At 35.7% G+C, this 27,932-nt stretch overlaps 1 protein-coding gene across 2 annotated transcripts in view; it reads left to right on the top strand.

Moving 5' to 3' along the window:
* The window catches only part of GPC5 (glypican 5), a 1,360,202-nt gene extending 1,348,551 nt beyond the window's left edge, over positions 1–11,651 (top strand). For both annotated transcript variants that reach the window (XM_032402777.1, XM_032402772.1), the window contains one exon: positions 8,450–11,651. In XM_032402777.1, coding sequence (XP_032258668.1) covers positions 8,450–8,607 — 158 coding nt within the window. In that variant the 3' untranslated portion in view covers positions 8,608–11,651. The remainder of the gene's footprint in view (positions 1–8,449) is intronic.
* Positions 11,652–27,932: the final 16,281 nt, after the last annotated feature.

Raw genomic sequence — 27,932 nt, 5'->3', positions numbered from 1 at the left:
AACCCACATCTAACATCATAATGGGGAAAAACAGAGTGTTTTCCCTAAGGTCAGGAACAAGACAAGGATGTCCACTCTCACCACTATTATTGAACACAATACTGGAAGTCCTAGCCACAGCAATAAAAAGAGAAAAGAGAAAGGTGCCTGGGTGGCTCAGTCAGTTAAGCGTCTGTCTTTGGCTCAGGTCATGATCCCAGGGTCCTGGGATCGAGCCCTGTGTCTCTTCCTGCTGAGCAGGGAGCCCACTCCCCCTCTCCCTCTGCCCCTCTCCCCTTCCTGTGCTCGCTCTCTCTCTCACAAATAGATAAAATCTATAAAAAAAAAATTTTTTTAAAGAGAGAAGGAAATAAAAGACATCCAAATTAGTAAGAAAGAAGTAAAACTTTCATTATTTGCATTTCACATGATACTATATATAGAAAACCCTAAAGACTACCAAAAACACAAGAATGATAAGTGTATTCGGCAAGGTTGCAGGATACACACTTGATGTACAGAAATCCATCACATTTCTATACACTAATTATGAAGCAGCAGAAACAGAAATTAAGAAAATAATCCCATTTACAATTGCCCCCAAAATAATAAAATACCTAGGAATAATCTTAACCAAAGAGGTGAAAGACCTTTAATCTTAAAAACTATACAATGTTAATGAAAAAAATTGAGGATGACTAAACGAAATGAAAAAGACATTTCCATGCTCCTGGATTGGAAGAGCAAATATTGTTAAAATGTCCATACTACCCAAAGCAATCTACACATTTAATGCAATCCCAATCAAAATACCAACAGCATTTTTCACAGAACTAGAACAAACAATCCTAAAATTTGTTTGAAGCCACAAAAGACCCCAAATAGCCAAAGGAATCTTGAACAAAACTGGAGGTATCACACCTCAAGACTTCAAGTTATATCACAAAGCTACAGTAATCAAAACAGTATGGTACTGGCACAAAAATAGACACATAGTTCAGTGGAAAAGAACAGAAAGCCAAGAAATGAACCCACAATTACATGGTCAATTAATCTTTGACAAAAGAGGCAAGAATATGCAATGGGAAAAAGACAGATGGTATTGGGAAAACTGGACAGCTACATGCAGAAAAATAAAACTGGACCATTTTCTTACACCATATACAAAAATAAACTCAAAATGGACTAAGGACCTAAATGTGAGACATGAAACCATAAAAATCCTAGAAGAGAGCACAGGCAGTAATTTCTCTGACATCAGCCATAACAACATTTGTCTAAATATGTCTCCTGAGGCAAGGGAAATGAAAGCAAAAATAAACTATTGGGACTATTTCAAAATAAAAAGCCTCTGCACAGAAAAAGAACAAAACAAAAAGGGTAACTTTACTGAGTCAGAGAAAATATTTGCAAATGACCTATCTAATAAAGCGTTAGTATCCAAAATATATAAATAACTTATACAACTCAACAATAAAAAAAAAAACAAATTTGTCAAAGATTCATTGACTACAATTAAAAGTGGGCAGAGGACATGAACAGATATTTCTCCAAAGAAGACATACAGATAACCAACAGACACAAAAAAAAGATGCTCAACATCACTCATCATCAGGGAAATACAAATCAAAACCACCTTACACCAGTCAGAATGGTTAGTATCAAAAAGACAAGAAATAACAAGTGTTAGTGAGGATGTGGAGAAAAATTAATCTTCATGCACTGTTGGTAGGAATGCAAACTCGTGCAGCCACTGTGGAAGATAGTATGGCGGTTCCTCAAAAAAATTAAAGATAGAACTACCCTATGATCCAAGAATGGCTCTACTGGGTATTTATCCAAAGAATATGAACTAATTTGAAGAGATATATACACCCTTATATTTATTGCAGCATTATTTACAATAGGCAAACTATGGAAGTAGCCCAGGTGTCCATCTATAGATGAATGGATAAATGGATAAAGAAGATGTGGTATATATATATATTCTTATATATGTAGGAATATTATTCAGCCATAAAAAGAACGAAATCTTGCCACTTGCAACAATATGGTTGGATCTAGAAAGCATAATGCCAAGCAAAATAAGTGAGTCAGAGAAAGAAATACCATATGATTTCACTCACATGTGGAATTTAAGAAACAACAAATGAACAAAAGAAAAAAAGAGAGAAACAAACCAAAAAACAGACCCTTAACTACAGAGAACAAACAGATGGTTACTAGAGGAGAGGTGGGGGAAGGGATGGGTAAAATAGGTGAAGGGGATTAAGAGTACACTTATCTTGATAAGCACTAATATATGGAATTGTTGAATCACTATATTGTACAGCTCTAATATAACAATGTATGTTAACTACCCTGGAATTAAAATGTAAAATGAATGAATGAAACTGAATTTGAGGAACTAAATAGACATATTCCAAAGAGACATACAAATGGCCAACCAGTGCATGAGAAAGCTAAGTGCTAAACATCACTAATCATCAGAGAAATGCAAATCAAAACCACTGTGTGGTATCACCTCACACCCATTAGGATGGCTACTCTCAAAAAGACAACAAATGTTGGTAAAGATGTGGAGAAAAAGGGAACTCGTGTGCACTATTAATAGGAATGTAATTTGGTTTGCACACAATGGAAATCAACATAGAATTCCTTAAAATATTAAACATAGGACTACCATATGATGCAGCAATCCCACTTCTGGGCATATAACCAAAGGAAATTAAAACAGGATCTCAAAGAAATATCATTACTCTCATGTTCATTGCCTCATTATTTACAACCGCCAAGATAAGGAAATAGCCTAAGAATTCATTAATGGGAAAATATGTGGTATATATACACACAATGGAATATTCAGCCATGAGAAAGAAGAAAATTGTGCCATTTGAGACAAATGAGGACATATGCTAAGTGAAATAACTCATAGAAGGACAAATACTGTATCATATCATTTATATGTGAAACCTAAGAAAGACTAAAGTCAGAAACGGTAGAGTGGTGGTTACCAGGAACTGGGGGTGGGTAGTGGTGAGGGAAATGGGGAGATGTTGGTCAAAGGATGCAAACGTCCAGGTATAAGATAAATAAGTTCTGGTGATCTAGTGTACAGCATGGTCATTATAGCTATAATACTGTATTATATACTTGAAAGTCACTGAGAGATTAGATCTAAAATGTTCTCACCACAAAAAAGAAATGGTAATTATGTGACATAATGAAGATGTGTTAGCCAAAACTATGGTGGTAATCATTTGCAATATTTAAGTATTTCAAATCAGTGTGTTGTATACTTTAAACTTACACAAAATTGTGTGTCAATTACATCTCATTAAAGATGGGGGAAGAGGGACGCCTGGGTGGCTCAGTTGGTTAAGCGACTGCCTTCGGCTCAGGTCATGATCCTGGAGTCCCGGGATCGAGTCCCGCATCGGGCTCCCTGCTCGGCAGGGAGTCTGCTTCTCCCTCTGACCCTCCTCCCTCTCATGCTCTCTGTCTCTCATTCTCTCTCTCTCAAATAAATAAATAAAATCTTTAAAAAAAATAAAAAATAAAAAATAAATAAAGATGGGGGAAGAAAAACTGAATTAGAGAAACATTTTTTATAATTTTGTGATTTTCTGTACTTGTTTAAATTATCAATTTATTCATTCACCTAATTAACACCAAGTGCCTACTAGGTGAACACAGAAATTAATGAGGGATACCTCATTAAGAAAGACAGCTATAGACTATCAGATTTCAAATACCCCAAATACTCCTAAAGATCATGAAAATATATATATATAATTATATCAAATTTTTTCCTGTATCAGTATCTACTCTTTGAAGCATTTGTTATAATGTGTGCACTTAGTTTCCTTAACCCAATATACTAGTAACATTTATTTTTATTCACTGTACAGATTAATATTTTGTGAATAAATAGGTGCATATTTTCTTAATTATGCCCATAAAATTACCTCATAAAGGTGGAATTATTGGGTTGAGGTAACATATATTTAAAACATTTTTATATATATTGGCAAATGCCCTAAAAAGGAGGTTGTATCCTTAACAAAACTATTATCTCCTCTCTGCCTTGCCTTTGTCACTGGACATTAGGTAATTGACATCTTATCATGTGTAAAATGATATTTATTTTCTTTCCAGCAAAGAAGGCTTTTCAATTTTTTCTAGAGATAAGTTAACCTTTTATCTTGTAAATATCCATTTACTTCTTTTCACCATTTTTCTATTGGGATTTTTGTTGTTTTCTTATGGATTCTAAGAACTCTTTCTGTGTTAAAGACATTGCTGCAACATGCACTGCAATATTTCCTCCACTTCACTATTTGTCCCTGTAATTTACTTTTCCATGTTGCACAGAGATTCTTTTTTTCAGATGTTAAAGCTATTACTCTTTTATTTTATAGAGTCGGCCTAAAAATCTATATGCTTTCCCCCACTTACACATAAATTTAAAAAAACAACCTGCAGGATTTGTCTGCTTCCTCATTATTTATACTTAAGTCTTTGGTCTTAGAGGCACTTACTTTAGAGAATGCTCTGGGGTAAATATCTATTTTATTTTCCAAATACTTAATCAATTAGTCAGTACCGTATTTTGACTAACCCTCCTTTCTCACTGAAAATGCTGTCATTTCAAAATTCCGTAAAACCGAAATCATGTCTAAAGTCATCCAGCCAGCCTGTGGCCGAGTCAATGTTTGACTGCAAGTTCAAGGCTTTATTTGTGTAGTGGCAAAGAGCATGGTGCTAGGATCAAAGAGAACCACATTTGGCTGGGACACACCTGGGATTTAGCTACAACCACATTACCTTGAGCAGACTACTCCTTCAGCTTCTAATCTGTAGATGGGAGAAAATAATTCTACCTAACTCATTCGACTGTGTGAAAATCACATCCTTCAATTTATTCATTCAATGCTATTTATTAAAAGCATACTATGTAATAGACATTTTTAGACCATTTGTAGAGATAAATTATTTTGACTTTGTTGAACTCAAATAATGACCTATAGTCCACCCCCAACATTTAAATCTGCCCTACACTCTCACCATGGGTAGAATAGACAACAGTTGGTTGTTTTTTGTTGTTTTTTTTTTTTAAGACTCAAAGTATGAAGAAAAAGCCTGTAAAGGCATGGTGCATGTTCAGTCTCCAGCAGAGTGCCTGACAGAGAGGTAGCAGAAAGTAGATTTTGTAAATGAGTGACCAAATTAAGAATTAATTCTTGCCCATGTAATTTTCCTTATTAAAAATAGAGAATGGGGCGCCTGGGTGGCTCAGTTGGTTAAGCGACTGCCTTCGGCTCAGGTCATGATCCTGGAGTCCCGGGATCGAGTCCCGCATCGGGCTCCCTGCTCAGCGGGGAGTCTGCTTCTCCCTCTGACCCTCCCCCCTCTCATATGCTCTCTCTCTCATTCTCGCTCTCTCAAATAAATAAATAAAAAAATAAAAAAAAAAATCTTAAAAAAAAATAGAGAATAAATTATCTTTAAACATAGTCGTCATTGTTCAGTGAAGCTAAGAAAATTTTTTAAATCTGTGGATAGATGAAGTGGAGAGAGAGAGGAAGAAATACCCACATTCCCCTGTCACAAGGCAAAGGTTGGCATATGCAGGATGAAGAAGCAGCTACGTGGGGCAGCTGGGGGGCTTAGTCAGCCATCTGACTCTTGACTTCTGCTCAGGTCATGGTCTCACAGTCCTTGGATCAGGGAGTTTAGGGCTCCGCACTCAGAGGAGAGTCTGCTTGAGATTCTGCCTTTCCCTCTCCCTCTTCCCCTCCCCTCCATGCGCGTGCATGTGCGTGCACATACTCTGTCTCTAAAAGAAATCTTTTTTTTAAAAAAAAAGAAACTACAATCTTCTCAGATTCATCAAGTCATTTTGATTCAACAGTTTACTCGCCACATGAATTCTAATTCTGAGTGCTTACAGTTGCTTAATACACAAAAGTAGCACATAATCAGCCATCCCAAATAAAGGAAGAAAACACACACATACACACATATTCTGGGCAACATAATTAACTTTCTGTGTTCCCAATACGTGGGATTATGTTCCCAATCTGTGTTACATGTTGATTTCTTGGTGCCCAGCAAAGTGCCTGGAGTCAGCCCAGCTAGTGATCAGAGCACAAGCTGGGTCTGGACGTCTGGATTCACCCCTGCTTCCCCTGTTCACATGTTACTTAACCTCCCAGGGCCTCAGATTCCTCAGCTATAAAATCAGGCACAGTAACAGTGCCGACTACATGGGATTATCATGAGAATTAAACAAGTTAATATTTGTGAAGTGTTTAGAACAATACTGGCACCCTAGCATGTGCTCTATCAATTTTGCCAAATAAATTAACACGTGACACTTCTTTCGTGGTGCCTTTTCTGACCAAGTTACATCCATCCCTTTTACATACCTCATAGTACCAACCATCAGGCATGTACCCAAATTTTAATAGTACATTTATTTTTATAATAATATGATTATTGTCTTCCCTCACCAAACACAGAAATATGAATTTATTGGCATCTTGTATATCGCTAAGATGCATGAAAAAGATTATTCAAAGATTACTTTTTGTTTAAGGTATTAATGTAATAAATTCCCAAACTAATTTTTTTTCTTTTATGGGTCTTTGGTTAAGCTTTGGTATAATTTACAAGCTTAGTTAATTAAATTCCTTTAAGAAAACCATCTTTGCATCAAATAATTGTGGGGCTAGCCTTCTTAGCATGCTCAGATTTCTTAACAGGTGTCAAGATCTCATTGTGATTTGATCCGAAACTGTAGCCTTCACTGCAAGGCTCTTGAAGGGATCTTTAATTGTTGTCATATAAGTCTCATCGCAAGGGTCCATCATCCTTAGAACTATTAATAACATCTCTACTTCAGACATGAAAATGACATCTGCTTGAAAGTGAGATATCCCTCCCAGCATTGCTTGCCTTGCTGACCTAAGATTTAACCTCTTTCTACTTACACGTTTTTACTTATTTTGATACTCTTGAACCCAGACCAGTGGCTGGCTTATGAATGAATGAAGCTCAAAAAGGCATAAGAAAAAGTTACTCATGAATCCAACCCAGACACCTCTTCAGGGTGTTTTAAAAAAGAAAAGCAAATCCCTTCAAGCCCAAATTTATACAGTTATCTTGGAAATAAAAATTTTTTTAATTGCCTAAAGTCCTAATAGCTCCTTGTTAAGCTCTGGCTATAACAAGAAGTATAAAACCATGACTAAAATATTCACACTCTGGTCCCTATTAAAAAAAAAAATCACTAGTTTATTCGTCTTGCCTAATGACACAGAAGGGCAAAACAGGTACCCAAACAATGAATAATAATGTAAGAGCTCAGACTGTAAAATCAATATGTCAGATCAGTAGAGCTGTGCTTCGTTTTAATGTTCTCATCCCTGAATGCAGTTGAGCTTACCTTCTGAATCGTATACATGATTCACCTAATTACATAAATATCGAGTTTTCCTTATTATGAGGATTTTTTTCAATCTCACTGTAATTACGATGTCAATATTTATGGCTGTAGCAACACTGAATTTAAACTTTATTAATTGTAACTGATAGTGGCATGCCATGAGATATTTCAGATGGCCATATGGTCTCAAAACATTGCAGGTACTGCATAGTAAATGATAAGTCAGTAACTCCCTACAGATATCACAGTAAGGTAGGCTTCTTTAAGAAAAGGATCATTTCATCCCCAATAATTTGGGGGCTGGCCTCCTCAACTTGTCAGGTTTCATAGAACAGAGAAGTAATAACCAGGATGTACCTGGATCTTGGTCTATAATTTTACCCATTTTTTTTAAATCCAACACATCATTCCTAACTTTAATCCCCACCCTATTAACAAATTCTTTGATCTGTTGACAGATGTCTACACCTCCACCCCACAGCTGTGTAGGTGTGTAAAGGATATCATTTAATATTTGTTATTCTTTGATATTTTTCCAATGAGGAGCCTACGCATAGTTCAGTCTAAACCAAAATACAATCTGTATAAATTCTATTTTAAAAATGTCCTAACTGTTTCTCCTTACATGGTTTTGTTTCCACTAGAAAAGTTTCACACAGTTACGGCAATTGTTACATCTCTGAGGCAAGCAAGTGCCATACCTCAGGACATTTTCATTAAATTTCTTTTTTTTAAACCAATCAGTGACATTAGAAAAATATTCCAAGTGCTTTAAAAAGCTGGAGAGTTTTCATTTTGCTCTTATAATATTTTTGAGAATTTCCACTCAAGGGCCTGTACTCTCTAATTTAAGAAGAACAGAAGTACCCGTGGCACATTACCCATCTAGAGTTAGGCGAACGCATGGGGAAGGCTAGGATAAAACAGTTAGCGTCCACATTTTGGGTTTAACAGCTGTTCTAGACATATCATGGTGAGGGGCTCATGAATTATCCTGTGTTTTCTTATTTGCTTCTGCAGGGATGCCAGAAGAGATGAACCTCAGTGACGTAAAGCAGATCCATCAGACAGGCCGAGGTAGTACTTTGGATACAACAGGAGCAGGATGTTCAGCAGCGACTGAATCTACCGCATTTATGCTGATGGGTGTGGTAATGTTACTTCCTTGGCTTTGGTAACTGAACTCTTCCACCCTGATATACCTGTCTTATTGGAGTCTTGATTTCTCCCCTGTCTTCACCTGACTGGAATAAGAAATCTTTTCGAATTTAACAATTATATTTATGAAAAGGTATGTCACACTACTTCTTGTAAGCCAAGTGGGAATGTTCACAAAGTATTTAAAAATGATAGACTGTTTGCAAACATGTCTCCTAGGATTCTAACTTAAATCTTCTTAAATTCTAACACATTAAACCTACAAATGTGAAGAGCACAGAAGCGACTTCGAATAAGAAGGATTCAGTATATCTGTAATTTTACTATCTTTGATTCTAAACTCTTTTCTTTATAAAAGAAAAATGTCTTAAATTGAAAGTGTATTTGCAGAACAATGAAAACAGTATATAGTGTTTCTTAAAATACTGAAATTGGAATTCCATTAAATGAATCAAAACAAATGATGGCAAATAGCATGCATGAATTTTTAAGAGATTCTTCCATTTTTGCAAGCTATATGAAGAAATTACTTGAAGTCTGTAAGTTATAGAGTAGATTGTTAAGGAGCATTTCATGTAATTTCATTGAAGAAGCTTGATAAATTTTATCCACTGTAACTTAGCCATTGACAAACCTTAACCTGAATATTTTGGTAGCATCTGAGCTGTATTCTAATACCTTCAAAATGCATCTTTGGTATTGTGGCTCTTTTCCCTCCCTTTGCCTAATGGATTTAGCCATGTTGTAAACACACACCTGCTCTGGGAATATCTCTAAGAAAGCCATTAATTATTTGGTAAATAACTTGCAAAATGATATATTAATCCATCCTCCAAATATTATTTGCTATTTTTTAAGTCGGTATTAAATAATTGACTATCTATACATTTCTAAGTCTCCTATTAATATCTAAAGACATGTACTAATACAGAAAATGTAGCACACAATGCTTAGCTCTTTTTCTATTCACACATAGGGATAGCCGCTAATCCACAGTCCCTGATTTCCCAGTTGTGATAAGATGCCTCAGCAGACCCCGATTAGGGTATGTTTATTGTTGTACTTAAGGAGGAAGAGATAAGTCAGCTTTTATTAAGAAGTATCATATCCAGTTGGTAGCCAGAAAATATTATTAATACAGTGACAGAATCGAAAAGAGAAACGCTGAATTTGTAAATTTTTTAAAAATCAAAAGGATTTGAAATGACCTCTGAAGAAAAGTCAAACAGTCAAATTGATGGCAAATATTTATAAGGTAAAATCAATCTCTCCAAATCAGAAAAACAGTATATGATAAAATCTTGTTCTCTCGTGGGTTCTAAATTAACCAAAGGATCTGACAATGGTCAATTTAAACTACAATATGTTTAAACTGCCAAATCAGATTTTATTGCCTTTTAAATAGACCTCAAAACTGTAAGTGTTATTCTACCTGCCAGGTCTGGCTGTCATTTCCCTAGGCTTCCATTCCAGATCTTAATATTTATTCCATGATCTACTTGGTTTATAACTCATTTGCACCACCATGCTCCACAAATTATAAACTTCAACATATATTTGTCTAATCTTTATTTCAAGCTCAGCTCATTATTTAAATAAACAGGTAATATGAAGTCACCCATTTGTGACACTCCTGCCCAAGTCATGGTTGGTTTGCTCTGGCAAAACTTCTTTCCCAAACTTAGAGGAATTTGGAAGCAAACTGAAGGGCATAGCTTAGGAGACTATGATGTTTCTGGATTAAATAACATTATAGCAGAACATTTTAGATGTGGCAAGAGATGCATAAAAGCAGAGTGGTAACAACGTTAATAGTATGAGTGAATTTTTTTATCAACTAAATTTTACATCCTCGAGTGGGTGTTGTCTACCTCCAGGTAGGCACTCTAGAAACCATATACATCATAACAGTGCTACTCTAGCTTCAAACATGTGTACGCTTTTAGAATTCCTTTAAGAGCCTGAGGCATATTATTTCCTAATATTCTCAATGAGGATATTCATTCTTTAATACTCTATTCCATAGCATTGTATGTTTGACCAGCTCTTTATAATTTAAAAGCTCTTTAAAATGGAATAGAGTATCCCATTTGACCTTCCTCACCCCTCAAGGATGGGCTCAATTTTTAGCCAAATAAAAACAGTAACACTGAGGGTTTTTTAAAATGGCTCAGAATTTGTTTCTGAAGTCTTCCATAAGTCTAAAAAACTTTGAGCCATGGTAAGACTTTTGAATATGTGTCTACTTTCTAAGATGACTTAAAGGATAACATTCAAGTGAATATATATTTTTAAAATATCACTTACATCTTTATAGGCATATCTTATGCTTTGATCATGTAAACAATGGCTTTTTGTTAAATCTGAGTTATTTTTATATAAATTTAAGTGATCTTGGAACATTCTAGTATTATGCATGTATGAGAGAAGAATCAGTTAATGATACGAGATAACATTTATGTGGCTCTTCCTCTGTATAGCGCCATGATCAGTGCTTTTATGCACAATCTCCTTTGGTCCTCCCAGTAACATTATCACCTCCATGTACCAATGAGGAAACTGAGGCTTACAAATATTATGTAATTTGTCTGGTGTCATACAACTCATCACAGTAGAATCAGATGGATGAACACAATGTCTCCAAATAAACTGTATATGTTCCTGGTTCAGAGATAGTATAGCTCGAACAATAGCAAAGAATCATGAGATTAGCATAAAAATTATTCAGAGGTAATTTAAGGCTCCAAACTAGGATTTAAAAAAACAAATTCAATTGACTGTATAATGATAATTGTATAATTATAAAACTGCATATTAGTGCAAAAGCATAAAGAAAAGGAAATGTAAACATGAACCTTTTTTCAGTACCAGTCATTGCCCTCCCACATGTTGAAAACCCATTCGAACACATCAACACCCAAGATACATCAGCTACCAAAAATGAGAAAGAAAATACACAAGTTTTACAACTATCATGGAATCATGAAATTCCTTTTCTGTGCAACTGAAGGGTATAAAATATTTCTTTAGCCATAATAAAAAAAAATAGGAAGGCAGGAAGAAAGGATGGCAAGGAGGAAGGAAGGAAAGATGTAATGAAGGCAGAGAGGAAGGTAGGGAGGAAGGCAGGAATATCATTTTTAAAGCCCTAGATTTGCCTTTTTATCGTCTATTCATTCAGGAATGTCTTATCAATGAAATAATGTCTGGAGTATTCTCTTGTCATTAAAGAATAGAAGTTAATAAGCTATTTCCTCCCAAACACTCAGATTTCTCTGAAGTGCTCAATGATGATGCTTTGAAAAGGACTCAATTAGTTTATTGCTAATTGTTTTCAATCACTTAAAATATTGTTTCTATCATCATAACCCTTCAAGTACAATAAAAATTGTTTCTTCTTGAGTGAATGAATTCAACCTAGACTTCTGTTATTCTATGAGATATTCACAGGGCAGTCTGTGATATCAGTATTTCTTTATATTGCAAACTTTAGTAGCCTATATAATTACATGGGTTGTATGAAAATTCAGAAATAATTCTTAATGTTGTTAGGTATGACTTTGGGCATATCAAGTTTTTCTTTAAATGCAGATTATTGTACATTAATTATTTCTGATTAAAATATAGATAAAACATATTGCTCAGGTTGAAAGTCTGCTTTCTTTGCCTTTGCTATAATTCCATGGTGACTGGAGGGGTGTTATGTCATTATTTTATAAATGCAGATTTAATCTAATGCAGTTCTTGAACTATTCTCTTTGCTTTCATGTGCAGAAAAATACTAAAGAATTTCTTCACATTATAATTTATCTTCCTAGTAGAAACAACAATAATATTTGGAACAGGGTAGGGTGGGATGAATATTTTTGATAAATTTGCAAACATGACTCAAGAGTCTCTTGCCTTCTTGTACTTATCAATTGTCACAATGGAATCATCTTCACCATGAAGGATAAGTCACATACCCCCAAATTTTTACTTTGCCCATATCAAAGAACAAGAGGAAGAGGAAGAGGAGACAGAGGAATTTGAAATCACACAGAATTAAAAACAGAATAGTAATTATTTATTTATTTTTTTAAAGATTTTATTTATTTATTCATGAGAGACAGAGAGAGAGAGAGGCAGAGGGAGAAGCAGGCTCCCCGCTAAGCAAGGAACCCAACACGGGACTCGATCCCAGGACCCTGGGATCATGACCTGAGCCGAAGGCAGATGCTTAACCGACTGAGCCACCCAGGCGTCCCTAGAATAGTAAATATTTAAAGATCAAGAATTCATTGATGACAGAAGGGATAGGATTGACCCATAGGATGAATTTGGGTAACCTGGTAAGTAAATTAGTAAATTCCTACTTTTATTAGTTTCCATACCCACTTTTGAGAAGCACTGAACTAGAAGAAAGGAAGCATCTTAGAAGGAAAGCAGCGGGGAGGAGTCTCTGATTTTCCTAAGATTACCCAGGGAAGGCGACCAACATTAGAAAGAAGAAAAGCTCAATTGCAAGACAAATGCTGTGAGCAGTACAGTTTGTGCACCTGTCTTATCCTAGCTCTTTAAGAAAGCTAAGCACTGACCAGGTGAAGAATTTTCAACAGTAGCAGTTTCTTCAGAATGAGGTTGAAAGACCCACATAGAACCAAGAAAGAGTCCAACTCCCTAACTGTGGTCAAATTGCCAAAGACTTCCAGAATACAATTTACAAAGTCACTGTCCTTTGCCAACTCACCATGCATGCTCATTGCTCAACTTATTGCCCACATACACACTTTCACACCCCATACACATTTTCTTGCTGTTCTTTCTATTTCCGTTTTGGTTTCTTATCTATAAAATTGAGTTAAGTGTATCTAACTCACATAGTTAGAGGACTAGATAACGCAACACATGTTAGGAATCCTCCTGTCCCACTACACACCTTAATAATACATGTTTGTTCCCATTAAGCCTTCTGTTCAAATGCACATGTTCCCAGGATGTGACAATGACAAAATATTTAGTTATGGATTCTGCCTGTGGATAAGCTTTTGAATTGTAAACAGAACATCAAGAAGGAAGTTTGAAATTGAGTAAGTAGAGTTTGGGGAGGGAAAAGTGAAAAAGTACAGCGAGAATCCCTCCTGCCTGGTTTTATATTCCAAGTTTTGCTTAGCTTCATCCTGCCTACAAGGTAATAACCTTGTTGAAAGTATATTTCAAAAAATATATTGGGGGGCGCCTGGGTGGCTCAGTTGGTTAAGCGACTGCCTTCGGCTCAGGTCATGATCCTGGAGTCCTGGGATCGAGTCCCGCATTGGGCTCCCTGCTCAGCAGGGAGTCTGCTTCTCCCTCTGACCCTCCCCCCTCTCATGTGCTCTCTCTCATTCTCTCTCTCAAATAAATAAATAAAATCTTTAAAAAAAAATAAAAATAAAAAAATAAAAAAAATAAAAAAAAATAAAAAAAAAATATATTGGAAGTTAGGGAGTGATCTTGCTTTCATTGATTTTAAAGGGATGTCGTCCCTGACCCAATGTTTACTTGTGAATTGATCTCTGTAACAAACTGAAAATCTCAACCTCCCCATCCTGCTTGAAAGTTTACCTGACCAGCATGTTCAGACTGCCATGTTGGCAACTATCCCATGGGGCAAAGCACAGCCCAGATGGAGGTGAGAACCAATCAATCATCAATAAGCAAGCAGTGCGCTGCTCAATATTGCACCAAGTGTCACCACCAACTTGATATTTCTGAGTGGCCAAATCACTCCTTTAGGTATACATTGCTAATAAGTGACAAAGCAAGTATTCTAAATTGAGTTGAACCTCAAAATCTTTCTTTCTACTGCACCATTCAGCATCCCATGAGCTCAAAAACCCCTGATTGGTCAGATATGATTAGGTTGGCCAATTTGCAGATTTTGCAAGGTATTTTTAAATTCGTCCTTATTATATTTACTTTTTATTCCCATCTAATCTTCAGATCTATTTTTTTCTTTGGTCTTTCTTTCATCTCAAATTTAGCTCTGGTAATAAGGTAAGCATCCTGAAGAGATTCCATATGCTAGATGCCCTAATGTGGCCATCTGATGGAGAGATTGGCTCAATCACTGACTTCCAATCATCCAAAAATGCTGGAGAAACCAGAACAAACACAGCTTCAAAAGTTACGTACTAATTTTCTGTATGACCTCCAGCAACTTCCATACCCTCTTTGAACTACAGTTCCTCATCTGTAAAATAACGTGCTTGAGCTAAGTGATCACTAAATTCCCTTCTAGATTTCTGGTCTTAAAACAGGAAACATTGATGCAGCGACAGAGAATACTTATTTACTTGATGTCTTATATTATAACCTACCATCACTTAATATATAAAAGGTGCTTTTAAAAAGTAATGGATAAAATGTAATTTTAGTTACAACTTTATGCATGTGTTTATAATTCAGATTTCTTTATCACACATAGAGATGTGGCTTTTCTCTAAGATTGAGTGGGATAATCTTTTTACAAGTAAAGGAAAGACTAGCTAGCACAAAGGTTCTTCAGCTTTCATTTAATGGGTAAGACAATATGCCTGAGCAAAGAAATCTATCCTGTCATTAAATAGTTAGCAACTAATTGCTTTTTGTTTTAGCTAATCTTACAGGAGTTGGGATCTGATGCCTTCACTAATTCAGCTGTGGCATCTCACAATATTTAAAAACAAATAATACATAGAGTGACACCAGTGAGAGACCAAAAGATAAAAGGGTGTAGAAGTAAGAGATGAAGTTATAAAAGTTAGTTTGGCAGTGTTTTCTCTTCTCACAGCTTTTCCCAGGAGACCCTTTTAAATAGGCCTAAACAAATGTTGTCGTCTCTGATGATTTATTGCAGAACAAGCTGACAGAGCACACAGGAGCATGTTATCTGGTCCCCTGTAGTGCAGGGGCTAATTCAGAAAATGAAGAAAGACCAGAAGTGCAGCAGTGGGAGCAAATGCTCTGTATCACTCAGCAAGTAAGCAGATGGAAGCTTGAAATCACAGCTTATTTAAATATATAGCTCTTAAAGATGGTGTGTGGGTAATTTTAGTATTTTTTCTTCATTTATAAAAAAAATTAATGAGAATCTAAAAATTTCATCACAGATGGTAACTGCAATAAATTTATAATAAATATTTTTACTACTATTTTAGCTACACATCTATTACAGTATGGGTATAATGGCATGTAAATACATGAACATATATACACATTTATCTATACCTATCTATAAAATATACATACACATTCATGTTTTTACTGTTTATTGTTATTGTGTTTATGTTTTATAAGCATAAAAAACTTGCCTTATGTCAATTGCCTTATGTCCATTAGTTCTGGCCTTTTAATCAGACTGAGAAGGTCAATGAAACATAACTTTTTTAAAATTGCTACTTGTTACTTTTCTATATGAACTTTCATTTTTAATTTGGAACAGATCAGCATTAAACAAGACTCTCCTACTATACACAAGAGAATATAGATGGTCTCTGCAGCAATAAGATGAATGCATAAGTTACATATTGCAGAAACCTTCACTTACACAGTCTTATATACACATTCTATTTTCCTTAAGAGACTTCCTTGGGGGAACAATACAACAAACAAAAATAGTTAGCTTATTATTCTCATTACAAAATATATAAAAGTGACTTTTAACTACCCACTTGCTTTTAGGTTGTTACCTAACTGGTAAGCTGACGAAGCAAGGAATGACAATTCAATGTAACTAAAATTTATCATTTTCCCCAAGTCACCAATTGTGCTTTCTTCTCCTTTAGTGATACCCATCTTTTAGCGTCCCATTGTTTTTATTATCTATACACTCAGTGTCTGTGTGGGATGCTACAGCAGAAACAAGCACTCAGGCTTGGAAATTAGATGAGCCCTGGTTTTGAATATTAGCTCTGCCACCAACTTCCTGAAATATCTGTAAAATAAAGATAATCATACCTCCACCCCTGATTTATTGGGATTTATGCAGATATATTAGGATTTCTTCTGATTTATTGGGAAGTTTTAATTAGTGATGTACCTATCATGATTGGAACATTATATTAATCTTAGTTAACATCTTTTTTTTTTTAAGATTTTATTTATTTATTTGACAGAGAGAGACACAGCGAGAGAGGGAACACAAGCAGGGGGAGTGGGAGACGGAGAAGCAGGCTTCCCATGTAGCAGGGAGCCCAATGCGGGGCTCGATCCCAGGACCCTGGGATCATGACCTGAGCCGAAGGCAGACGCTTAACGACTGAGCCACCCAGGCGCCCCAATCTTAGTTAACATCTTATCAAAACTTGCTCTTAGGTGAAATCTTTCACACTAAGATGTGAATGATATGCTGAAAAATCATTTCATTTCAAGACTATATGGAAACCTAAAGATCATGTATTTTGCAGTAAAGAAAGCTAAGATCCAAAACAGATATATGAATTACCAAAGGTAATACAACTAGTTTGAAACAGAAGACCAGCAAATGCTCTTTGTTTAAGAATAGTTCTATGTATACTCTATTAAATCAAAATGTTTTCTTCAAGTCAACTAAAAGAGGTCTGTTTGTAAGTCCTGCTATTCAGTAGAAATTACCCCATAACCACTGGGACTAAACAGATAGAAACAGGCAAATACATCAACTTGGGAGAGTATGCTTAGACTCTTGATTCTAAGGGTTACCAAAGAGAAGATAAGGCATTTAGAGAAATTATAAAATCTTAATATTACCTTGACATTCATTAAAATAGATAATATAATAGTGTTTCATAATATAATAGAGTTTATATATAATAGAATATATAGAGTATTCAGGACATCTTGATAAATAACTTATTCTAACATATAGGTCATCATTTTCAAATTTTCCAATAATTTCCTTTGAAATATGGGAAATAAAATGTTTTGTGTCACTTTTAAAGGCATTAACAGAAACTTTTTTTGCTACTGTTATTGTTTTCTACTATAATATTCTGATGCAATCTTTAAATTTACCATCTCTGTGCCAGATTAAAATTAGGTTATATCCTGAAACATGAAGATAATAGAACTTTTCCATGTTTATTTTCATTGGTAGTTCTTTGTTAAATACTAGTTTATTGTGCTACAGCATCTTCTAGATTTTAAAATAATGAGAAAATATGAATATTTGAAACTCTTCTAAACAACTTCCCCTCTGAGAAGAGTTCTTTCATTCTACTGTAAGACAGAAGGACAAGTCAGCTGGTGTTGAAATATGTGGTCTTTACTTCCAGAGTTTTATTCTTTTCTTAAAATCCAGGGAGATGTTAACTATTTGTCTTTATTGAACCGAGAAAGAAAAGTTCTCTATTCTCTTATTAGCTACCTTTTGTTAAAACGGAATAAACTGTCTTTATAATACAGGAAACTTTAGCAACTAAATGATGGATTCCATTGTAATAATAGAAAAAATAATTTAATGATCAGTATATTCATAGATACTGGCTCATATGGTAACTGAGAAATTTACATCTCTGTTGCCTTCAAGATTTATCTTAAATACAAGATTTTCTATAAGACGTTAGTCAACCTTTGTTCTGATTAAGTTTCCAAAAATTCTGTCAACCTCTGTTAATATTTTGCTGCATTTTTAAAAATCTCTTAGAAATGCAGCTATATAAAATATACACACATATATCTAGATACAGATATCCATAAAGAAGACACAAATACATGCATACACAAAAGGAGACCGAGGTATGTAGTGATTATATCTTTACATAAATATTCAAAGATATGACAGTTTATGATATAGTGATATGATGTTTCCATCATATCCATTAAGCCATCTTTATTGCTTAACAATATATCATGAATGTTTTCTAGGTCAATAATGCTAAAAATTATAATTTCACATCACTTGTTTAATCAATTCCCTATTGAGCATTGAATTATTGCCAATGTCATAAACAATGTTCCAATGAAAATCTATAAATTTTACACACCTCCATCTTAGAATAGTTCTCCTCTCTTAGGTGGAATAAGGAAAGGAGATTCTATCTTCTACTTGGAATGACCACAATCACCAAGAGCAAACCAACCAAACAAACAATAAAGATACTAGGTGTATTTTTCATAATCACTGATCCTGTTATACTTTCTTCATTCCCTCTAATTAGAAGTAATTCTCTCCTAAAATCAACTTAATAGAAAATTAGATTATAATCATTTGTGTATTTATCTTATTTTCTTTAGTAGATTAAAGGTTACTAAAGGTTTCCTGAATCCTTCATGGTAGCATAGTCTTTTGAAATTAATAGGTGTCTAAACATATGTATTGGATCAAATCTAATTTCAAGGAGACACAAAAAGTGTTGTTTTACTATATTCTAATTGATTAATCTTAGAAATTTCCCATCTCAAAATATCCTAACAATAGTCACAATATGAATAATAATTCCTGCCTATATCAAAGTAAACTTGGGGAATAAATGATATATAGTAACATGTGAAAATATTTATAAATAGAAAAATAATACAGATTAGAATTGCTACTGTTATAGCCAGCAGGACTATTTGCCAGGGGTCCATACATTTTTAAGTATTCCACATATTACCTTTAAAAGTAGTGAAATATAACTTGAGGGACCTGAAGCTTTGAAGATGTCTGTATCAGAAAAGAGTTTATTAGACTGTGTATCTGCCAAGCTCAGAGTCCCTTCTGATGAAAATCACAATATGATCCCCTTCCCTTCACAGCTGAGTGGGTGGGGTGATCTAGGATAGCACTGTCCAATAGAAACATAATACGAACCACATATGTAATTTAAAATTTCCTAGTAGCTTACAACTTAAAAAAGATGAAAAAGATACAGCTGATATTAATTTAACAATATGTTTTACTTAATCCAATATATATATATAGAATATTATTTTTCAAATTATAATCCATATAAAAATCAGTGAGATATTTTCTACTTTTTATATTAATTTCTTTTTGAAATCTAGGGTGTGCTTCCAGCACATCTCAATTTGGATACAATTACAGTTGCCCAGCTATTGGCTAATGTCTTGCACAACAGAGATATAGAAGTAGAGAAACCAAGGCACCTTGGCAAAAATGATCATTATTAAAGGAAAAAAAACTTGAGTACCCTCTCATAGTCAAAAATCTGAAGCAGGAGAATACATATTAACCTGGAGAAAGGCCCTTTTCTTCATGTATTAGCAAAACCTATCCTTCTAATAGGATTTGACAATTGTAAAAGAGAGAGATCTTTGAAGAGGACAAAGTTTCTCTCCTTGAATAAATTCTAGTCAGTCTCTTCAGAACACTCTTCTCAAATAGGCTCTGATTTGGGGGTTCCATATTGGTGTCTGTATTATCCAATTTTACCAAGAATCTGGCTAAATACGTTTAGCCAGAATTCTCCATCTGCAATATCTGGTCATCCTCAATATCTAATAGGGTTCCTTGTCCTTGACTGTTCCCACAGGTGATTCTGATCACCCTGGACTGCCTTCAGCAAGAATTTGTTAGATCACTTTAGCCAGAATTCCCCCATACTCCTCATGTTTCCTCTTAGTATGTATCCATCCATTGAAAAGAAATAATCTACTTTTTTTCCTTGGCTATAAATTCCTACTTGGTGTTTTATTCTGAATTGAACAGGATCTCTCTCCCCCACTGCAAAACCCCATTAAAGCGATCCCAACAATTTATTGCAGTAGTCCCCCCCTAAATAAAATCTGCCTTACAGTTTTAACAAGTGTCATGTAATGTTTTTCTTTAATTAAAGGGTGGGACATTCAGAATGGCAGTGTGAGGAACTCAAGGAAATGTTTCAGAAGAGGTATCTGCTAAGCTGGTCAAAGTGAGCACTGATAATCATTCAAATTCTCTGGAAATTGTTTGAAGGGTTTACACAAATTCAGAAGCATTTATTCATTAAATCTAAAGAAATCCAGTACAAGCAATGTGAGGCTGTGGCCCTCCAGTCAGGACTGCAATCATGTCCCACAGATAAGCCTTGAGGAAAAATTCCTATAAGAGCAGCCACAGCTGAAAGACCTTTTCACCTCACCCCTACCCTGCCAGCACCACCACCACCGCCGCTGCCCCCCCCGCCCCTCCCCCCGCCACTTTCTGCCATGGATGAGCTATTCCAGATAGATGCTGCAGACGGCCATCAATAGATTCCACCTCTCACAGCGTAGTGTTATCAGAGGACTTTGTTGGCAGCGGCTCCCACCTGGCAGCAGTATTTTCCCACACCCAACTCCCACTAAATAGAGAAGATATATTGGGACAGTTGGTAAAGAGTGCAATCCCTCTTTCTCAAGTAAATTGCAGCTTCCATCTCCCTCTTCCACTCCCACTGTGGAAGAGCAGTTCTAGGTAGGTTTGGCAGCAACTGAATATCAGCAGATTTCACCATCCCTGGCTTTACAGAATATCTCTACTGGGTGTGATGGGAACCCAGTAGAGTTAGCAGTTGCAGCCAAGTATTAGTGCAGCCAAATACTAAACAAACAACAGTAACAATACTCTCTGAAGAGGAATCAGTATCTAGAATTGCTATAATAGAAGGGAACTTCCTCAACCTGACAAAGTGTACCTATTAAAAAAAAATCCACATCTATCATATCTAATGGTAAAACACTGGAAGTTTTCTCCCTAAGATGGGGAATGAGAGAAGGATGTTGGCCCTTTCCACATCCATTCAATATTGTACTGGAGGATTTAGCCAGGATAATTAAGCAATTAGACAAGAAAAAGAAATAGAATAAAGGACATCCAGATTGAAAAGAAGTAAAGCTCTCTTTAATTACAAATGACTTGAAATTGTATGTATATGAGGCATCCACTAAAAATGTTAATATCAGTGAGTTTCAGTTAATATCAAAGATGAGCCATATTTCTGTATCCCAACCATGAACAATCCAAAAAAGAAAGCAATTCCACTTACAGTAGAATCAAAAAGAATTAAGTATTTAGAAATAAATTTAACAAGGTAAGACTTATACACAAAAACTTATACATACAACTATAAAATAGTACTGGAAGAAATTAAAGATCTAAATAAATGAGAAGATACTTCATGTCCATACATTGGAAGATTTCATATTATTAAAATGGCAATAACCCCCAAATTAATCTACAGATTCAATGCAATCTCTATCAAAATTCCAGATGGCTTTTTTGCAGAAATTGACATGCTGATCCTAAAATTTGTATGCAAATGCAAAAAACTCAAAAGAGACAAACAATCTTGGAAAATAACAAAGTTGAAAGTCTCATTCTAATTTCAAAGCACAGTACTGAGTTATCAAGACAGTGTGGTATTAGCTTAGAGATAAATGTATAAATCAATGAAATATAGAATTATGAATCCAGATTTGAACTCCTATCTCACACCATTCACAAAAATTAGCTTAAAGCAGATCTTAAATAAAAGAACTAATGACACGTAACTGTTAGAAGAAAACCTGAATGTAAAAGTCTTTGTGATCTTGAATTAAGTGATGGTTTCTTAGATATGACATCAAAAGTACAACCAACAAAAAGATAAATTGCACTTCGTCAGAATTAAAAGCCTTTGTGCCTCAAAGGATACCATCAAGAAAGTAAATGTATGAAAATATTTGAAAATCATATATGCAATAAAGGATTTGCATTCAGAACGTATAAAGAACTCTTATGATTCGGGCACTTGGGTGGCTCAATTGGTTAAGCAACTGCCTTTGGCTCAGGTCATGATTCTGGAGTCCCAGGATCGAGTCCCACATCGGGCTCCCCACTCAGCGGGGAGTCTGCTTCTCCCTCTGACCCTCCCCCCTCTCATGTTCTCTCTCTCCCCCATTCTCTCTCTCAGATAAGTAAATAAAATCTTAAAAAAAAGAACCCTTATGATTCATTAATACAGAGATTTATAACCAAATCAAAAAAATGGACAAAGAATCTAAACAGACATTTCTCCAAAGAATATATACAAATGGCCAGTGAAACCATGAAAAGATGCTCAACATAGTTATTAGTCATTAGGGAAAAGGAAATCAAAACCACAAGATACCACTTCATACCCACTAAAGTGGAAGAAAAATAATAAATGTTGGCAAGACTGTAAAGAAATAGAACCCTCACGTACAGCTGTGAGAATGTAAAATGGTGTAGCCACTTTAGAAAACAGTTTGCCAGTTCCTCAAAATGTTAAAACCTATGATCCAGCAATTTCACTCTTAAGTATATAGCCAAGAGAAATAAAATCATATATCCACACAAAAACACATACATGAAGCATCATTCATAATAACCAAAAAGAAAAAACAACTCAAATAGCCATCAATTGATGATTAAAATATGGCACATCCACACAATATTATTTGACAATAAAAAGTATTGAAGTACTGATAAATGCTACAACATAGATGAACCTTGAAAAAGTATGCTAAGTCAAAGAAGTCAATACAAAATTCCACATATTGTATGATTTCATTTTTGTGAAATATTTGGGATAGGCAAATCCATAGAGACACAAAGTAAATTAATGGTTTTCCGGGCTGGGCGTTGGGGTTGAGGGAATGGGGAGGGTCATGAAAGTATCCTAAAATTGCAGTAATAGTTGCACAACTCTGAATATATTTAAAACCACTGAATTGTCTGCTTTAAATGGGTGAAATTTATAGTATATGAAATATATTTTAATAAAGCTACTTAGAAAAAAGAAAATGATTGGATGTTAAGGAAGTTAAGGAAGATGTCAAGGTGAATCCTGACCAAGGCAAAATAACAACATAGAGAAAACCCTACCTCAAGAAATGAAATTCCTAAACCTCTGGACAAAACCTAGAAAGGAAGAGGAATGGGATCTCTAAGACGCTGAGGGAAAAAGTTGTGACCTAATTAAGTGTATATACAAATGGGTCAAAGACTGACTGCTGAAAGTCTGTCAGTCTGGCATGATCTCCCTTTACTGAGCTAACCCTGAGAAGAGAGATGATCTACCCTGAAAAAGTTCCAATGGCAATGACAGGGATCTCTACCTATGCCCAGGGCAGTTGAAGACACTTAGTGCTTGGGACTTAGTCTTTAAAGAAAATGCCGCTTCTTCAACATTTCCTTGCTGCTGCTATATAGATGGAATGTTTGTGTCCCCCGCCACCCAAATTCATATATTTTAATTTAATCCCCAGGATGTTGGTATTTGGATATGGGGCCTTTGGGATGTGATTAGGTCATGAGGATGGAGCCTATTCAAGTGGAATTAGTGCCTTTATAAAGGAGACCCCAGATTGCTCCATTGCCACCCTCTGCCATGTGAGTTTTCAGCAAATGATGTCCATCTATGAAAAGGAAGTAGGCTCTCACCAGATACCAAATCTGCCAGTGCCTTGATCTTGGACTTCCCAGCTTCCACAACTGTGAGAAATAAATTTCTGTTGTTTTGAAGCCACCTAGTTTATGGTATTCTGGTATAGCAGCTTGAACAAACTTACACAGCTACAGACTTTTTTTTTTTTTTTTTTTTTGCCATAAAGGATACTTTTAAACATTTAATGGAGTTTAAAAGAGCTGAATCTTAGAATAAATCATTGAACTCTTTGACAGAGAATAACCTGAGGGAGCATATTGATCCTCAATACGAGAACCAACTGTCATTTCCCAGCAAGTAGAAAGTCTTTCTGAATTTCCTGCCTGACACCTGGGCATCAACCCTCTGGACTGGTGCTATGGCAGCCTTTCCCAAGGCAATCTCCGGTGGCCATTGCAATACCCAAGTGTGGATTTTTAGTTTCATGTCGCAAAAGCTATTAGAATTGCTTCCCCTGTCCAGCTGCCCCAACCCAGACATCAAACACTTTGGTTTACCAAATATTTACATGGTAAGAATGTCTTGAAGGAAGCAGACTATACATCCTGCAAATCCATGTATATGTGTGATTCACTATAGAATGCTGCTTGTGGATATTATCTGCACCACGATTTGTGAAGTCTGACATGCCTGAGTTATCCGGGCCTTGGCAGCTGTGTTGAAGCATGGTTTCAAAGTAGTCAATTCCAAAATCCTTTGATATTTTACCTCTGTTTTTCTTATCTGCTCAAGCACTCCATCCCCTGTCCTCATGCACATCAATCTGACACAGGAACATTTGACCCTTTCATAGTTTGTCAGCATGGGACCTTTGGACACATTTCCTTGACAAGGGAAATTCATTCTCAGGCAAAAGTCTATACAGATTAACATTTCACTACCACTGCCCAGCCAGGTATGCTTTTCTCCAAGACAGCTTGTGATTCTGGTTAATAGAACACCCCAAAGCAGAACATGAATAATATAAGCAGGAGAGAATATCTTAGCTGGTACCTATGAGTGGACCTGGCACAACAGCTCTGCATCACCACTACCTCTTGTCTCTAGCTCTACACCCACTTTTTTTTGACAAGATAAACCAAGTAAGTTGCTATTCCTTGTATCCTGAAAGAGGCTAATTGGTACACATATGCTTATATAAAGAAAGTTCACTCTTTAGGGGATAGGGATGCTTATTAGAAATTACCAGGACATAGAGAACATATCCATGAAGACTACTCAATTTCATTTTGCTTTGATTCCCTGTTCATCAGAAATATTCTAGCTTCTAAAGATGTCCATGCATCTTGATATTTATCAGAGCAAGAAAATGAACAAAAGCATCGCAAGCACTGAAAATGGACTCAAATTGCACACTATAAATTCAAATGGAATTCTAGTTTATATACAAGTTTCTTGTGAATTTGGAGGACATGGCTAAACTACCTATGTTAATTCTGAATGTCTTGACAAAAAACTAGTTTCTGGCCCTTGCCATGCCCCTACCTATCCCATGAAGGAAATGCCACTCACTGAGATGCTATTAGATTGAAAAGCTGACATGTTTATCTTATCACTCTTGAAATAAAACATGTTCTGATTCTTCCTCTTGTCATTCTTCCTCTTTCTAGTCTCAAAAGTGTGAACATCGGCTCCCTAACATATTTGAAAGTGTGTCAATGTTCTAGATGTGGTAACCTGAGATTCTTTCATTTTCCCTACAAGGTTTCTAGAAATGTTTGCTTTCTATTCATGAAATGTTGCAGGGTACAAACAAGGTTAGTTGCCACCCCTGCCCTTAGGCAACTTACTATCAAGATAGACATAAGACATGTGTGACAGAGCTGGATAACAGATCCCCAATATCCATTCTTCCCTTTTTTCTTTGGTAATAGAACTCACTCATTTTTTAATATGGATTCCCAGAATTTCCCAATATCACTTGCAGCTAGGCGAGGCCAACACTATGTTCTCACCAGTGAAATGTAAGCAGTGCTTGTGATGGTTAACTTTATGTGCCCCTTGACTGGGCTAGGGGATTCTCAGATAGCTGGTAAAACATTATTTCAGGGTGTGCATGTGAGTGTGTCTCTGGAAGACACAAGCATTTGAATCAGTAGACTGAGTAAAGATCATCCTCCCCAGTGCAGGTGGGCATCATCCAGTTCATTAAGGGCCTGAATAGAACCAAAAAAGGCAGAGAAAGGACAAACTTGTTTTCTCTGCTTGAGCTGAGACATCCATCTTCTTTTCCTGCCCTTAGAAGTAAAGAGAGTTGGAATTTGCCCCTTGCCCTTCTCCCTACCGCCTCTAACCTACTGGAACAGAAGGTGGATCCAGTGGCTGGACTATGAGACAAGAGCCACACTGTAGAAATTACAGAAAGTCATCAATGGGCTAGAGCCAACATGACGGCACAGCTGCATACTATTGCCACTGGGTTGTCTCAACCCAACTTTTGCAAGAGATTTTTCCATGAAAAACTAAAACTCTATCTTGTTTCAGGACAGTTTTTCAGTTTTAACCCATACAGCATACATAATTCTGATCACCATAGAGGCACAAAATTGTAACTGAACAACAACTCAAAAAACAAAAAAGAAAAACAATGCTAATGAAGAAAGACATTTTTAAAATAAATATGAATGGAGGGTGTGATGAGTACCTGGTTCCGTGTGAAAAGAACTCTTCCCAGCTGTCACTGACTTTTCATGCATTGTTATCAGATTGTATGATTTGTATGATTAAGTACCCAATGAACTGTATAGGCAATAAGTGCTGGAAAGGCACAAAAAGAAGACAATCCTGTGGGTTTTAGTCTTTAGATAGTCCTAGATGAGCTAGGCCTTACAGAAAAATTGGTAATTAAGAGGGTGAAAGAAAAGCAATCTTACCAAGACAAAAAAAGGCCATAGTGATGTCAAAAGCAGGGCCCAGGATGTACATCCTTTGATTGAAGTAGAGAGTTACTTTTAAGGTAGTAATGAGAGAATATGGCTAAAGAAAGAGAGCTTAGAGTCAAGCTAATGGGTTTGGATTTCTGCCTTGCTTAAAGGGAGCTACTGAAAATTTTTGGTATATGAGAGTTATGAAAATTTCAAGATGGCTTTCACTTTGCTTGAATTTTAAGTTCAAATCTGTGCATAATGCAATTTTAAATAGTAGCATTGCCCATAAATCTACTTTGTGACAAGCCTTCTAACATCAAGTGTTTTATTTAATCTTTACAAGGAACTTAGGAAGTAAAACCATCCATCATGAATGACTTTATGGATGAGGAAACTGAAATATTAAGGAGTCAAGAAGTTTGTTCAATATTCCTCAAATAGCAAATGGAAAAGCCAACTCTTTAACCCAGTGCTGTATGGTATACACAACTTCCTGCTCCTTCCCATTTCACCACACAATTATGCCATAACTGGATGACCAACTCAGAACTGCCAGTTAAATATATACTTTGGAATTGAAATGCTCTACTACTACTCATATTATTTAAGAGAACATATAACTTGACCATAGCTGCTGAATTCCTTCTGCCAATAGATAGCATATAATTCTCTAAGTTGATGAATGTCTTTTATGGTTACTTTACTCATTTGATCCTTATCTTCAACATAAAAGCATTGAGGTAAAAACAGAGTAAAATTAAGTTAGAACAGAATAAAAGCAATCAATGCTTATTACATATTCCATACCCAAGATCACAAATCTTCAAGGCCACTTAAAAAAATTACTCCATTATTGAGAGGCCTTGGCTTTAAACCACGAGATGGAAAGAGCTTGGCTTTGAAGACTTTCTCTCTGAAAACCTTTCAGCTGGGTGTTCAGCCCAAATTCTGAGATTTAAAAAAAATTAAAATGCTGATTCAACAATAGGAGGACAATGGTTTCCTTTAGTTCTTACTGCACTCCTAAGCACTTACAATTTTTAAAGTGTAGCTTTTTTTGAATATCCTTTTCTGAAGGATATAATTTTAAATAAGCAATCAAGTCGTTTTATTGTGTGATATCATTCATATCAACTGAATTTTCTTCGG

Source organism: Phoca vitulina, unplaced genomic scaffold (genome assembly GCF_004348235.1).
Source record: "Phoca vitulina isolate PV1807 unplaced genomic scaffold, GSC_HSeal_1.0 scaffold5, whole genome shotgun sequence".
NCBI lineage: Eukaryota > Metazoa > Chordata > Mammalia > Carnivora > Phocidae > Phoca > Phoca vitulina.
Note: the sequence above shows the minus strand (reverse complement) of the source record. Positions and strands in the feature narration are given on the sequence as shown.